Genomic DNA, 14,816 nt, shown 5'->3' with positions numbered 1-14,816 from the left:
TGCCTGATGTTTGATAGCTGCCTTGGTGAAGCTATTTAGGCTGTTAAAACCTGTGCTGTTCCATGCTCCCACACTGGTATTAGAAAACAAACAGGGTCAGCAAAATAGCTTGTTCCGCTTGGTGCTAGCTGTTAGCCAGTCATAGCGGTCGTAGTTAGCCTCAGTGAAGTGCCACACAAAACCTTTGCCGGCCTTGATCCGCCCATCCAGCTTAGGTGTAGGTCTTCCTCTTGAAATCATTTCTGTCTTCTCTCCAAACGAGCGCCTTGAAAAAGGCACACAAAGGAGATCGGAAACAGGATCGATAGTTGGTGTGAAGGCAGCGGCCATAGCTTAGTTCACTCACAATGCTCTAAAAAAACCGCCAAAGGTTCAAACTTCATTGATGACATCAGCGCAGACACATCGCTGGGCCACTGGGGCGTTCTGTCACTATGCATCAAAATTTGATTGGCTGATGACACACGTCAGTCAAAGTTATAACCAAATAGGAAATGGCAGCTTCAACGCAAGGCTAGCAATACTACTAGAGCAGGTCCATGGAGCTGTGATGCATTTAAAGACATATGGAAAATCCAGCTCAGCTTCACAAAAATAACCATATTCTTTCTGCAAATATAATCGTAACAGACTGAAAAAGTAATTAAATTCAAACACGTTCAGACACATTAATTTAATTATGAAAAAAATGCTTGTGTTCATTTTGACATGGCCAGCAGAGAAGTCCACCACTGCTTATCACCTGGGAATAAGAAGTGTTGTATTTTCTTTACCTTAGAATAAGCCATTTACATCTACATATGGAGTGGGTCCATTTTGAAGAATGCCATATGTCTACAGGAGCCCAGAACAGACAAACCCAGCACTGGCTCTAGATAGGGCCTTTCATATTTTGCGTTTAATAATTTTAGATAGATGGATAGATCTTTATTTTCGTGTTATAAAACCAAACTTTGTTAGGAGCATCTCTAGTCTCTAGTTTGCAGCTAGAATTACAAATATAAAAATGTATGAGAATATAAATATGAAAACGCAGCAGTTATTGCACAATTGTTTAGTCTGTGTTGCAGTAAGTCTGTTGCAATGAGTGAGTCAGGGGGGAGGATATCTGTGTGTGTGTGTGTGTGTGTGTGTGTGTGTGTGTGTGTGTGTGTGTGTGTGCGTGTGTGTGCGTGTGTGTGCGTGTGTGTGCGTGTGTGTGTGTGTGTGTGTGTGTGTGTGTGTGTGTGTGTGATGATTTCTGCAGCTTGTCCACAGCTCTGGGGTAAAAAGCTGTTCCGCAGCCTGCTTGTGCGTGTGCTGGTGTTCTTAGTCTCCCTGAGGGGAGGGTGGTGAAGAGGGGCTTTCCTGGGATGTGAGGGGTCGGATGTTGTTGGCCCGTGTGAGTAGACTGTTCGATTGGATGTCGCTCAGGTTGGGGAGGGGGTAGCGGTCCTCGTGACGCGCTCCAGGTCCTGCAGTGATGGACGTTCCACAGCAGTTTCTGGGGAAGCCTGTTGGGTGTCAGGGTCCTCAGGAAGAACAGTCTCTGCTGGGCTTTCTTGGTGATGCTGGAGGAGTTCAGGCTCCAGGTCAGGTCCTCAGCGATGTGCATGGCTAGGAACTGGAAACTGGAGACCCTCTCCACCACCTCTCCTTTGATGCACAGACCGTTTTTTTTAATTATTATTCCTTTTGTTTTCTGTGTTCATGATGAGGTCAGTGTATGGACCTCCTCCCTGAATGGTTGTGTCGTCTGCACATTTGATGAGTGAGTTGTGAGAGGGAGTGCAGTCATGTGTGAAGAGGCGGTAGAGGATTGGGCTGAGAACGCAGCCTTGGGGAACACCAGTTGCTTGTAGTCCTGCTTTGCTGATTGTACAGTATGCCTCTGTGCAGGGGTGGACTGGGACAAAAATTTGGCCCTGGACTTTTTGGTCCAGACCGGCCCACTACAATCCGCGCGCAGATATCGCCCCGTTGATGTACAAACACATAAGTTCTTAATAACACCACTATACTAAACAATATCCCTTTATATTCTGAAGCCTTGAATAAAATAAATGATAACTACGCATTGTGTTGCTCACTTGCTCTTAAGAAGGATACTGGAGAAAGGTTGGGGCGGGTGAAATAATCTATGGGTGGGCTCACTGGGCTGCCTGGGGTCTCTGGTGAGATCATCTCCACAGGAGATGATGTACTGGGCCTGTCGCCTATCACAAACCTGGACATGAAAAGTAGAGGAATAGTGTGGAATAAGTTAAGTCTGAACAAGATTACATGCAAATAATGAGTCTGCACGCAATCAGAACTTTGGTTAGTTGGCTAAAGTATGGAAAACAATAGTATATTGATCTGAAAAATGGACAAACACTAATTTTATTTTAGAAAGATAGTACAGCTCAACATAATGTATAGACAATGAAGCATGACATAAGAGGAAATACTTGTAATTTGTGTACTGCATCATGAGTAATATGTATGCAGATGTTTTACTGTAATATAGTTAATCAGTATTTTATTAATTTGAACTGTATGTTAAACTGTTGAAGGACAATAAACCATAAACACTGACTGAAAAAAATATGTAAAGCATACATATTTGTTAAGTTGTAAACACTTTAACTCTGGTGACCTGATTTGGGGGATGTCATTATAGGTGAATATGGTTATTGTTTTCCAATACTTTAGATAACTAGATTTAGTTGTAACACACCACACCATCCAGAGTTTGCTTATGTCAAGTAAAGTTCATAGACAGTTAAGCAACCGTTCTGAAGCATTTATTTGAATGAATGTTTATCCACACTATTCTGGAAGGCACATACCTGCTACCTCCTTCACATGGAGTCTCTTCTTCCTCAACATTTCTTTCAGCCTCCTCCTGCACCATAAGGGCAGTGATGGGAGCCTCTCTGTCACTGTCAGACTCACGTGAAGGACACGGACCTGCTTCGGTGCTGCTAGCTCCGGCCAGGCCGGCCCCTGCTGCAAACATCTGCGTGATAGTTCAACTTTTAGCAGCCTGTGCTGCTAGAGCTTTTCTTTTCTTTTCCCTCAATTTTTCTGCACCGCCTAAGCGTTTTTTACTTTCCTTCTCCATTTTTGTTTTTCGTGTGGTGTTAACCCGTCTCTCATCATCGACTCCTCATCATTAAAAGTGATTGGACGAGGGGGGGTCTAGAACATGCGTGGGTGGGACTCCTGGGCCTCCAAAGCCTCTCATAGGGCCATTCTGTAGACAGACAAGCCACCGGGCCAATCATCACCTCTCACCTCTCTGTCTGCAGCTGATCACTGTGGGCCGAGCTGGTGCACGTCTCTCTCCCCGGGCCGCCCGGGAGAGTTACACTAGTTATCAAAGCAAGGCGAGGCATGGCAAAAAATAAATAAAATAAAATAAAAAAATAAATAAAAAATAAAAAACGGCCGTCCATCGGCCCATTAGTGACCGGCCCACCGGGAAAAGTCCCGGTACTCCCGATGGCCAATCCACCCCTGCCTCTGTGTAGGTTGGCCCTGGCCCTCCTGTGTCTTTGTCTCTTGATCTCAGGTGTGTCATTCAGTCATCAAGTCTTGAATGTAACCTGAGCTGGAATTAACTTTGTGTCATTTTAAAACACAAAGCAAAACACACACACACACACCCACACACACACACACACACACACACACACACCCACACACTCACACACATACGCACACACACACACACACACACACACACACACACACACACACACACACTCTCTCTCTCTCTCTCTCTCTCTCTTTCTTAGACTATTCATTTATTTGTCTGTCATCCATCAAACTGAGTTTTGTCCTCTTTTCGGGTTAGTCTGTTTTAACACTGAGGATGGTGATTGTATATGAGTTGAAATACTACAGGTATCAATGTAAGTAAGCATCAATATGAACTCAATGTTTTGACAATGCTCTGCTAAATTTTACTATCTTGAAATTAAATGATGCACCGTGTTTCCTTCTTCAGGGCTGGTTTGCTGGCAGGAATCTGGCCGTCTCCCAGGTAACCACCAAGTACTTCCTGTGGGTGGACGACGACTTTGTGTTTACGGAGCAGACGAAGATAGAGAAGTTGGTGGAGGTGATGGAGGCGGTTCCTGAACTGGATGTGGTGAGAATGAAATGGCTCAGGTCTGAGGGGGTGTACTGGGGGGTTTACTGGAATAAAAAGTATAAAAACTTCTCTTTCAAACAGCGCTGTTCATCCTCCTGTGCACCTGTTTGTACAACTACAATGTGTCAACTGGATCCTATCCCAGCATGCATTGGGCAAGATTGACCGGTTGCGAGTTAAAATCTCGGTTCTCTGGTCTCTCTGTTCTGACAGGTCGGCGGGGCGGTACAAAGGAACCAGTTTTATTTCTCTCTCATCTATGAGGAAGGAGATGAAATGGATGGCGGCTGCCTGCACAGGAAGTCTAATGGGAAGTTCCACTCACTTCCTGGCTACCCACAATGCTCTCTGGCCAGCGGGGTAGTCACCTTCTTCCTGGCTCGTACACATTCTGTACAGGGGGTGGGATTTGACCCTAAGCTCCAGAGGTTGGTGCACTCGGGTAAGTCTAGACCCAGACAAAGTTTGGAGTCCAAGTGCCAGCAAGTCCACGTTGTTCCAGTTTGTCTAAAAGGGTAAATGTCTGTTTCTGGCTCTAGAGTTCTTCATGGATGGCCTGGGTTCCTTAATGGTTGCCACGTGTAATCACGTGTCCGTTGGCCATCAACGCTATCAGGCCGAAGCCTTCTACGACAAATTCAGACACCCTCCAAAGGGAGACGTGGCGTTTAAACTGCAGCTTCACTTTTTCAAAAACTACCTAAAGTGTGTATGAATAAAAGACCTAGAGGTCATTGGGTTACATATTTCTCCGCATTCATTTGTTATGCTTTGTATTGTTGGATTATCTGATTAATTAATTTATTCATTACTGCAAATTTAATCAAAATCCGGTCACTGTCAAAAATGCTCTTTATTTGTTAATGGCTATTAGAATAAACTTTGTTAAAACTGCAATAAGGTCAGATAGCAATCTACATCAGGGGCGGTTTCTCATATGGGCAGTATGGGCAGCCGCTCAGGGCGGCATTCGTGGAGGGGCGGCATGAGCGCCCGCACAAAAAAAAAAAAGGTGCGTCTGCTGATGCTGAGAGAGACTGGTTCACACCAGGCGGTCGCGGAAGCGTCGCGAATAGGCGCGGAGCCCGCTTCCTTTCGGCGCCCTTGTTAAAGGGATAGTTCGGAATTTTGGACATAAGAACTATTTTCCAAGTCAGCCGGTGTGTTCGAGACGTCTGGAGACGTTTTCAAGAAATTTCATTCAGTTCTTCTAGTTGCCGAGTTCGCTTGTGCTATGGCTAGCGCAAGTCAATAGTTCTAGGTAGCATGGCATTAAAAACACTCAAACTGACTCCACAGTGCACCCGAGGCAAATCAATTGTAACAGCAGACTATCGATGTACATATGTGTTGATAGAATGTTTGAAATAATACCAACCTTGCATTTTTAAGGATTTATGTCTCAGCAGCAGCAGCAGCGTGTCATACTTCCTAGTAGGCTATGGCAGCAGCGGAGTGATATCACCTAGCACTTATAAGTTACCGGTTCTATAATAGTTTGTTTACCTGCTGTCATTGCTACAGACGCAGAGTAGCCTGCAGTGCTAGTTTCTTCAATCTCACAGAAATGGCCACTTTTTGAGAATATACTGAAACTTTTGAAGACTCTGATGAGGAGTTTTTTTCGAACCAAACCCAACCGTACCTGTACGAGCCTGAATATACAGAGGAAGAATTGCGCAAGAGGGATGCTCAAAGGGCAACGTGAACGAGCGTCTGTGGTGACCGAGATAGCCCCCGCTGGAACTGAGAACCGGGACCGAACAAACGGAGACTGGTGGTGCCAGGAGGGAATCCCCCGCAACGCTTCCGAGGGTTTACGGCTCTCCGGACGGAGCAGAGGTTCAGGTTCGCGTGGCCATGGGCTGCCCGGTCTTTGGGTGATGTCCAATGGCTTTTCACCCAGGTCTGAGGGCATGAGGCCCGATAATTCGACCCGGTTCAATTGCCTATTTACAGGAAGTATTTCGGGCGGCGCGTCTTAGAGTCTTGAGTCTGACGGTGAGTCCACATGTGTGGATTTGCGGAGCCGCCCGCTGCCCGGTGTTGGTCCGAGCTCAAAGGGCTTTTCACCCAGCTCTGAGGGCACGAGGCCTGACTGTTCAGCGTGTGTCAGGTCTCTATTTACCAGAGGGATTCGACGCAACGCGTCCGAGGTGTAGTGTTTGCGACACTGCCGTATATTGGTTGGTCATGATGTAGTACTGAAATGAGTCAGACGTGCATCGGCTATCCCGGGACTAAACCTGAGTTCATGCAAACAGTTGTCCGTTCGTCTCAATTCAATATGATAACCTACAACATCACACTGGCGACGAGGATAAATATGGAACAATAAAGTCCGGAAAAGAAGAGGAATATAAAGCGTTTCGTAACCGCGGGAGTTTAGCTAGCTTCACAGTTAGCATAGCCAGCATTCCGAGGACTGAGTGGCCAACGCTACACGCTGCACTCGTCATGTCGCTCGCGCACACTCCTGCACCCCATGCATTTGACTCAGAAACGGATCCAAGCTCGGTGGGACCGCGTTGGACCAAATGGGTGCAGAGGTTTGAAAACTACACTACTGCGGTCAACATCACCGGCGATGCTAGGCTAAAGGCACTGCTGCTGCACCTAGCAGGAGAGCGCGTGCAAGATATCTACGACACGCTCGTAGATGAGGGAGACAAATATGCGGACGTAAAGGCAAGGCTCGAAACGTACTTCACCCCCAAGAAGAACACTCAGTATCAAGTTTATATGTTCAGAAAGGCAGTGCAACTGCCAGGCGAAAATCTAGACACATACTGCACTAGACTAAGCATGCTTGCAAAGAACTGTGAGTTTGCAGACACTGACAAAGAGATCAAAGCACAGCTGATTCAAAGCTGCACTTCAACCAGGCTGCGTCGACGCGCGCTGAGAGAGCCTGACAAGGGCTTAGAGGACCTTCTCGACCATGGCAGGTCACTAGAACTGTCCGAGCAGCAAGCAGCGGGCATGGAACAGACAGATACTGCATCAGTGAATGTGATCCAGCAGAATTGGCGGCCCAGCCAATACACTGGGAGAGGCAAGCCCAGCAATAACTGCAGGAACTGTGGAGGACAATATCCACATGAAGGAGACTGCCCAGCACGGGGCAAGGACTGCAAAGCATGCGGTAGGATGAATCACTTTGCTCGACAATGCAGATCTAGGCAACAAGAACCAACCAGAGGGCGTGAGCCAAAAGACGAAGAGAGAGAGAAAGGTAAACAACACAGACGCAAAGTGTACAATGTGACCAGCACCGAGCAAAATGGTGGCTACAACTCGTCTAGCAGCGATGAGAAATATGTGTTTATAATAAACAGCAACAGTGGCAATATGCAGCCACAGACATGCATCAAGCTCAACGGTACCAAGATATCAGCACTCATAGACTCTGGAGCTGCAGTGAATATTATCAGTGAGTCCGTCTTCAACACAATGACTCCACGCCCGCAGCTCACCACAGTCAGTGTAAAGATATATCCCTATGGCTGCACCAACCCACTGCCCATAGCTGGAGCATTCAACTGTGATATAGAGGCAGGGAACAAAAAGACTAAGGGTGTGTTCTACGTGCTGGAGGGTGATGGCTGCTCCCTGTTAAGCTACAAAACGGCCGATGAGTTTGGCCTGATCAAAATAGTCAACAGCGTCTCATCCACAAGCGGCCGAACAGTGGCAGACGAGCTGGTGGACAGTTATCCAGAGCTCTTCCAGGGAATAGGCAAACTAAAAGATTTTCAAGTCAAGCTACACATCAACAAAGACGTGCAGCCTACCTGTCAGCCACACAGGCGGGTGAAAAAAAGTCGAAGACGAACTGCTGAAACTCGAGAATGATGACATCATAGAGACAGTCACAGGCCCTACGCCATGGGTCTCCCCAATTGTGACGCCTCCCAAACCAAAAGACCCAGATAAAATGAGGATCTGCGTCGACATGAGACAAGCCAACACCGCCATACAGCGCGAACGCCACATCACACCCACCATGGACGACGTCATCCATGAGCTCAACGGAGCAACGGTCTTCTCCAAGCTGGACCTGACTGCCGGATATCATCAGTTAGAGCTCCATCCGGCCAGCAGATACATCACGACCTTCACCACACACCAAGGTCTGAGGCGATACAAACGCCTAAACTTTGGAATATCGTCTGCCGCGGAGGTGTTCCAGAATGCAATATGCCAGACATTGCAAGGGATCAGCGGTGTCAAGAACCTGAGTGACGACATCATCATCCACGGCAAGACACAGGCTGAGCACGACAACACCCTCAGAGCGGTGTTCCAGAGACTGAAAGAGAGAGGTCTCACACTCAATCGCAAAAAGTGTGAGTTTGATAAATCCAGCCTCGAATTCTTCGGGTTCATCTTTTCAGCAGACGGAATCTCAGCCGACCCCAAAAAGGTCGCCGCCATCAAGCAAGCCAGCGACCCACAGGACCCGACAGAGGTCAGAAGCCTACTCGGCATGGCAAACTACTGTGCACGGTTCATACCAGACTTTGCCACCATCTCCGCTCCATTACGCGAGCTCACCAAAAAAGACACACAATGGAGCTGGGGCCCGGAGCACGCTGCTGCGCTACAGACAATCAAAGACAGCCTCACCAGTGACACAGTCATGGCGTACTTCGATCCAGCTAAGGACACAGAGCTGATCGTGGACGCCAGCCCAGTCGGCCTAGGCGCCATTCTTTATCAATCTGACAGAAAAGGGGAGAGGCACACCATAGCATATGCCAGCCGTGCTCTGAGTGACGTGGAAAGACGCTACTCACAGACCGAACGGGAAGCACTGGCCATCGTGTGGAGTTGTGAACATTTCCACTTATATATCTACGGAAACCCCTTCACCTTGGTCACAGACCACAAAGCCCTTGAAGTGATCTGGAATAACCCCAAATCAAAACCACCGGCGAGAATCGAGAGATGGGGACTGAGACTCCAGCCCTACAACTTTCGCGTGGAGTACCGGAAAGGCGCAGAGAACCCCGCCGACTACATGTCACGTCACCCCATCAAGACACCAACAGGAGAATCTACAAGAGCAGGGAAGGTAGCAGAAGAATATGTCAACTTCATTGCCCACCATGCTACACCCAAAGCAATGACCCTCGCCGAGATCAGAGAAGAAACACTCAAGGACCCGATATTACAGGAGGTCACTTCCTACATCAGACACAACACGTGGCACAGGATCACCGACAACACACAGCATGCTGCTACTCTGAAGAAATTCATCCGAGTCAGCGAAGAGCTGAGCATGCTGCCCAGCAACGACATCGTCCTCAGAGGCACGAGGATCATCATCCCAGCATCCCTTGAACACAGAGTGCTACAGTTAGCCCATGAAGGACATCAGGGCATTGTTAAAACAAAGACACTTCTCAGGTCAAAGGTATGGTTCCCCGACATCGATCAGAAAGCAGAACAAACTGTAAAGAACTGTTTAGCATGTCAAGCAAACACACCCATTTACCCCTGAGAATGTCAGATCTACCAGAAGCCCCTTGGCTTAATATCAGTGCGGATTTCTATGGCCCCCTCCCTACGGGAGAGTATCTCTTAGTTATTATAGACAAGTACTCACGCTACCCTATAGTTGAGATAATAAGGTCTACTTCAGCTAACACAGTTATCCCAGTGTTTGACAAAGTGTTTTCCATGTTTGGTATACCCCGAGTGGTCAAAACAGATAATGGTCCACCATTTAACAATGAACAGTTTTCCAAGTTTGCTGACTGCCTAGGTTTCCATCATCGGAAGATAACACCCCTCTGGCCTCAGGCCAACGCGACAGCAGAGCGTTTCATGCGCACACTCGGGAAAGCCATCCGAGTGTCAGAGACTGTGAACATTCCGTGGAAGCAGACACTCAACACATTCCTCCGTGAGTATCGCTCTACACCTCACAGCACCACTGGAGCATCCCCAGCCGACCTAATGCTGCGGTACAAGATGCGCACAAAAGTCACATACTGTTTCAAAAGTGAAGGGCTCAAATGTCACTGCGACCAGAGATGGACATTCCATTACTCGTAATTCATCTTTTTTCAAGAGAGTGAATCCAGAGATACAGGACATTCCATCAGATCCCGACGAAGATGATGACGGTGACGCTGTCACTGGTGCCTCACCAAGGCCACAAAGGTACCCCTCCAGAACCAGACGACAGCGCCCTCCGTACCTAAGGGACTATGTGTGAGATATATGCCAACATAGCTCATATTACTGTCAGTGAACATGACAGCTCGTTCTAATGACTGTTCGTACCGAGTACACTTGCACTTGTAATGCAGAGAATGTTATGCAAATTACTGTGAATGTTATAGCACAGGGTTGATATATTTATTTGATATTTGAAACATGTTGAATACCAGCACTGTTAGAAATTACCAGCATTTCACAATAATTAACAGTATTATTTTACAGTAACTTGTTGTAATTTAGTTCCCCTGTAATATCCCAATGAATACCTGTAAAAACTACAGTATCTTTGGATTTTACAGCATCTAACTCTAATTTTACAGTAAAATCCTGCAATCAAAAAACCCCTGTTATATCACAACAAGATTTGTAATATCACAGCAACACAGTAAAAAAATGCAAGGATTTCACAGCATTCAACAGTGAAATACTGTATTGAACTATCCTGGGAAGTCACATGACATAACCGAACTTGGTTTGAACTGAAGACGAGGCGGTTTCCCTCTTCTCATCCCGGCTGAATGGAGAAGGTGAGCAGCATGCATAACTCTGTTTGCAGCACTTACACCCATGTTATTTAATATGATGATAATATTTACTTTCACATGAACGTTATTCGCATGACACAGTTCATATTTTGTTAGCAAGTGCCCGAAATTGTTGAACGTTATCTCACAGCATTTGCTAATAGCAGTAGTAATAATACTAGCTAGCAAACGGCTGCTAGCACGATTAGCAACGATTTGCTACGTGAGATAAGAACAATAAGACGAGAGAGAAATAAGAAGGAAAACGAACGGGAAAGGAAGTGAAGAAGTTCGTGTTTAATGTCGCTACGTGTACTTTTCAGTGTGTTATATGGTTAGACCATGTAGCCCAGGTTTGATTTGAAGCCGAACTGGTCAGTAGCGGGCCGTTGTTTCCACTCGGATGTGTTTTCGTTCCGGACTGTTACTGGTACTGTTGTCGTCATGTTCGCTCGCGGGGCTGGTCTGTTCTGGGTTAGCGTGTGCGGGGGTACATGGAAGTGTTTTGCTGCATATTAGCGTAACGTCGCCGTCACTATTCTCCTCTCATGAGTGGTCTTTCCGCACCGAGACAGTGGGTTATCCGTGTTAGCCGAAGCTAACAATACACCCGCATCCTCCAGTTCAGCTTCATATCAAACCGGGGCTACGTGGCCGAACATAACGCACTGTAGAGTACACGTAGCGACATTAAGCACAAACTTTTTCACTTACTTTCGCGTTCGTTTTTGACTCCAGAGCAAAAGCGGTTTTGCCGAACGGTAGCCGATCTAAGCAGGCTAATGACTAGCTAGTCTATGGGGAATATAGCGGCTCCCTGCATCGTTAGAGATATTCCACATAGACCAGCTGCTCGCCATGCATGGATAGGCTACTATTCTGCAAAAACGCTTTTGCTCTTGGTCAAGTTTCAGCTAGGGATAATATTGCCGTACACAGGTGATGTAACTCTAAAAATGTCCATTACATTTATGTACAGATCATGTTTTTTACAACATACTCATGATCATAATCTGCATTCAAACTGAAATTCATATTGTTGGTTGCCTTTGTGTAATTTCTCCTTTTTCTTTTTTCCAGGTCATCAGATGGCCAGGCTAACCATCCTGTTCAGTGTCAGGCTAAGAGTGAGGAGAAATAGATAAGGTAGGTGACGAGTTAAAATGCACCACAATGTTCCACTGTAAATTGGTTGGATGTGAGCATGTGTATGAGAATGTGTATAACTTCGTTCAGCACACAAAACAGCATACTAATGCCCCCTATTATTACTAGTGTGGGGTGCCTGACTGCTACAGAAAACACACAGGACTGCAAATTCATGTTTAGGAAGCAGAGGTCCTACCTGCAGGCTGCTGGGCCTATACCACCAGCTCTACCAACCTGACCCATCAGCTCTACCAGCTGACCCATCAGCTCTACCACCTGACCCATCAGCTCTACCACCTGACCCATCAGCTCTACCACCTGACGCATCCTTGAAATGTAAAGATTTTTTATTCAAATATTTAGAATGTAAAATGAGTGATTACATTAGACGCCATTTATTACCTTGTATGATTTACTACCTCTGACCAATGAACAATATTTATCCTTTAATGTTAAATCCATGCTATTGTGTGTTACTATGTTACAGCCATGTGCCACTGCTGTGGACATCAGTACTCCAGAATGCCCCAGCACCTCCTGCTTGATCATTCAAGGTAATGTTACTTGGATCTAGTATCAACATTTCTAACTCAGTATTTTGTTTTGATTCTAGAAATCTACATCACCACAATAAATAATGATAACAAATTACATTTGTATAGCCCTTTGTATCTGAAGCAGATCTCAAAGTGCTCATAACACATGATGTTGTATCTATTCATTTTCAGGTGACATGATGAAGCCCTCTGGATGGCTGATATCCATCGAGGGACATGTCGTGATGGGCCCACACCCTTTGTTTTTACACGGAGTAGCTGCTTTCTTCAGCAGCTATTCAGTCTTCAACCTCGAGTATCCTGCTGCTGGATCGGCGACGCTGGAGTTCATTCAAAGGTATTGTATAAAGATCTCTTTTAACCTTGTAATTCACATTATAGTACAGGCTTCCAACTCAATGATTATCTTGAGTTCTAAATTGCTGACAATGGAGGTACCTGAGGCTAGCCTGGTGAGACCATCCTGATCTCGCGAACTCATCCATAAATCTATTTAAAACTAAAACTATCTTTGCTTATTAACAGGTGCTTCCTGGGCATCAATCCTGGAAGAGGCTCAAAGACCAAGAAGCGGACAACAATGAACCCTCATGCAAACGCCCTTTTGAGGAAACCTATTGACTTTGAGGCCATCATAGTGAGACAGGTAGTTCACTCGCAAGTTTCTGCACAATTTATCTGCATTTTAAGATTGCTTTGGAAAGTTTACATTTACATTTACATTTAGGTCATTTAGCAGACGCTTTTGTCCAAAGCGACTTACAATAAGTACATTTGTCAAAAGAAGGAAACAAAGAAACCACGACGTATCATTGCCGATGCAGTAAGAGCTAAAAATAGAACAAGTGCTAGGTCCTCATCTGAGTAAAGTAGTACTTCAAGAGTAACAGTGCTACGATCCGAGTTTTTTTTTTTTTTTTTTTTTTTTTGCGGGGGGGGGGGGGGGGGAGGGGGGTCGAGGGAGGGTGTTAGTGGGTCATGCTATGTAGAGTCGAGGTGAAGTCTGAACAGGTGAGTCTTGAGCCTTTTTCGGAAGATGGCAAATGACTCTGCTGTCCTGACATTGGTCGGGAGTTCGTTCCACCACTGAGGCACCAGAACAGAGAAGAGTCTGGACTTTGCTGAGGAAGTTGAATTTCTTGGTTGAAGTTGAAGTTTGACTAGGAAGTTGAATTTCTTGTATTCTTGAATTTCTTGACATTTGCTGTATGTTGAAAAATATTTATTTGTTAATAAATATGCCATTGGGCTAACATTGCCTTTACCTCAGAGTTGTTTGTTGGGGGCGGTGCTTTACAACAATGCATTGTAATATCACAAACCTGAAATCACAGTAAATTGCTGTAATCCTTACCGTGAAAGTCATGCAAAATGTATCCAATAATTTATTGTGAATTCACAGTAAAAGTACAGGGCCTTGTTGTAATGATGTACAGCAAAAGGTTGTAATTCCCCAGTAATGTACTGTAATATCACAGTAATTGCGTTGCCATAGAAGCTGTAAAGTTACAGTATACAGTTGTGCTTTTACAACAGTGCATTGTAATATCACAATACTGAAATCACAGTAAATTGCTGTGACTTAATTTACAATATATTGTTGTAATCCTTACTGTGAAAGTCATGCAAAATTTATCCAATAATTTATTGTGAATTCACAGCGTAAAATTTTGCAGTGAGGGTATATGAGACATTTGAAACCAGAAGAACGTTTACTGTTTGGTACTGTGTGAAATGTTATTTTGTTTACTAGAAGCCACAAGTAAATGGTATCTGGCCTCGTCTGTTTACAATGCATAAGTTCATGTATGCCTATTCAGAAATGTTGTGATGTTAGGCGTCTAAAAAAAGAAGAGAGTGATGTAGTGTTTGCGACACTGCCGTATATTGGTTGGTCATGACGGAGTACGGAAATGAGTCAGACGTGCATCGGATATCCCGGGAATAATCCTGAGTTCATGCAAACAGTTGTCCGTTCGTCTCAATTCAATATGATGACCTACAACATCACATGTACATCGACAGTCTAGTGTTTTAATTGATTTGGCTCGGGTGCACTGTGGAGTCGGTATGAGTGTTTTTAATGCCATGCTAGCTAGAACGATTGACTTGCGCTAGCCATAGCACAAGCGAACTCGGCAACTAGAAGAATTGAATGAAATTTCTTGAAAACGTCTCCAGACGTCTCGAACACACCAGCTGACTTGGAAAATAGTCTTTATACTAAGCTCTGCT

At 45.5% G+C, this 14,816-nt stretch overlaps 2 protein-coding genes and 1 long non-coding RNA gene across 3 annotated transcripts in view; all 3 read left to right on the top strand.

The window, feature by feature from the left end:
• The window catches only part of LOC311031623 (NACHT, LRR and PYD domains-containing protein 3-like), a 52,725-nt gene that overhangs the window by 23,267 nt on the left and 14,642 nt on the right, over nucleotides 1-14,816 (top strand). The window lies entirely within an intron of this gene.
• LOC311031632 (beta-1,4 N-acetylgalactosaminyltransferase 2-like) lies at nucleotides 1,279-4,836 on the top strand. The gene is made up of 4 exons (XM_084038027.1): nucleotides 1,279-1,381; nucleotides 3,974-4,117; nucleotides 4,334-4,562; nucleotides 4,660-4,836. The coding sequence occupies exons 1-4, from the start codon at nucleotides 1,367-1,369 to the stop codon at nucleotides 4,833-4,835; spliced, it is 564 nt and encodes a 187-aa protein (XP_083894153.1). The 5' UTR covers nucleotides 1,279-1,366; the 3' UTR covers nucleotide 4,836.
• LOC311031634 lies at nucleotides 12,046-13,196 on the top strand. The gene is made up of 4 exons (XR_014599098.1): nucleotides 12,046-12,360; nucleotides 12,512-12,578; nucleotides 12,753-12,918; nucleotides 13,107-13,196. It is a non-coding gene; the product is annotated as an uncharacterized lncRNA (long non-coding RNA).

The sequence above is a fragment of the Eutrigla gurnardus genome (genome assembly GCF_963514095.1).
Source record: "Eutrigla gurnardus genome assembly, chromosome: 20".
In the NCBI taxonomy this organism is placed as follows: domain Eukaryota; kingdom Metazoa; phylum Chordata; class Actinopteri; order Perciformes; family Triglidae; genus Eutrigla; species Eutrigla gurnardus.
The sequence above is the reverse complement of the archived record's forward strand: the minus strand, read 5'-3'. Positions and strand labels throughout refer to the sequence as shown.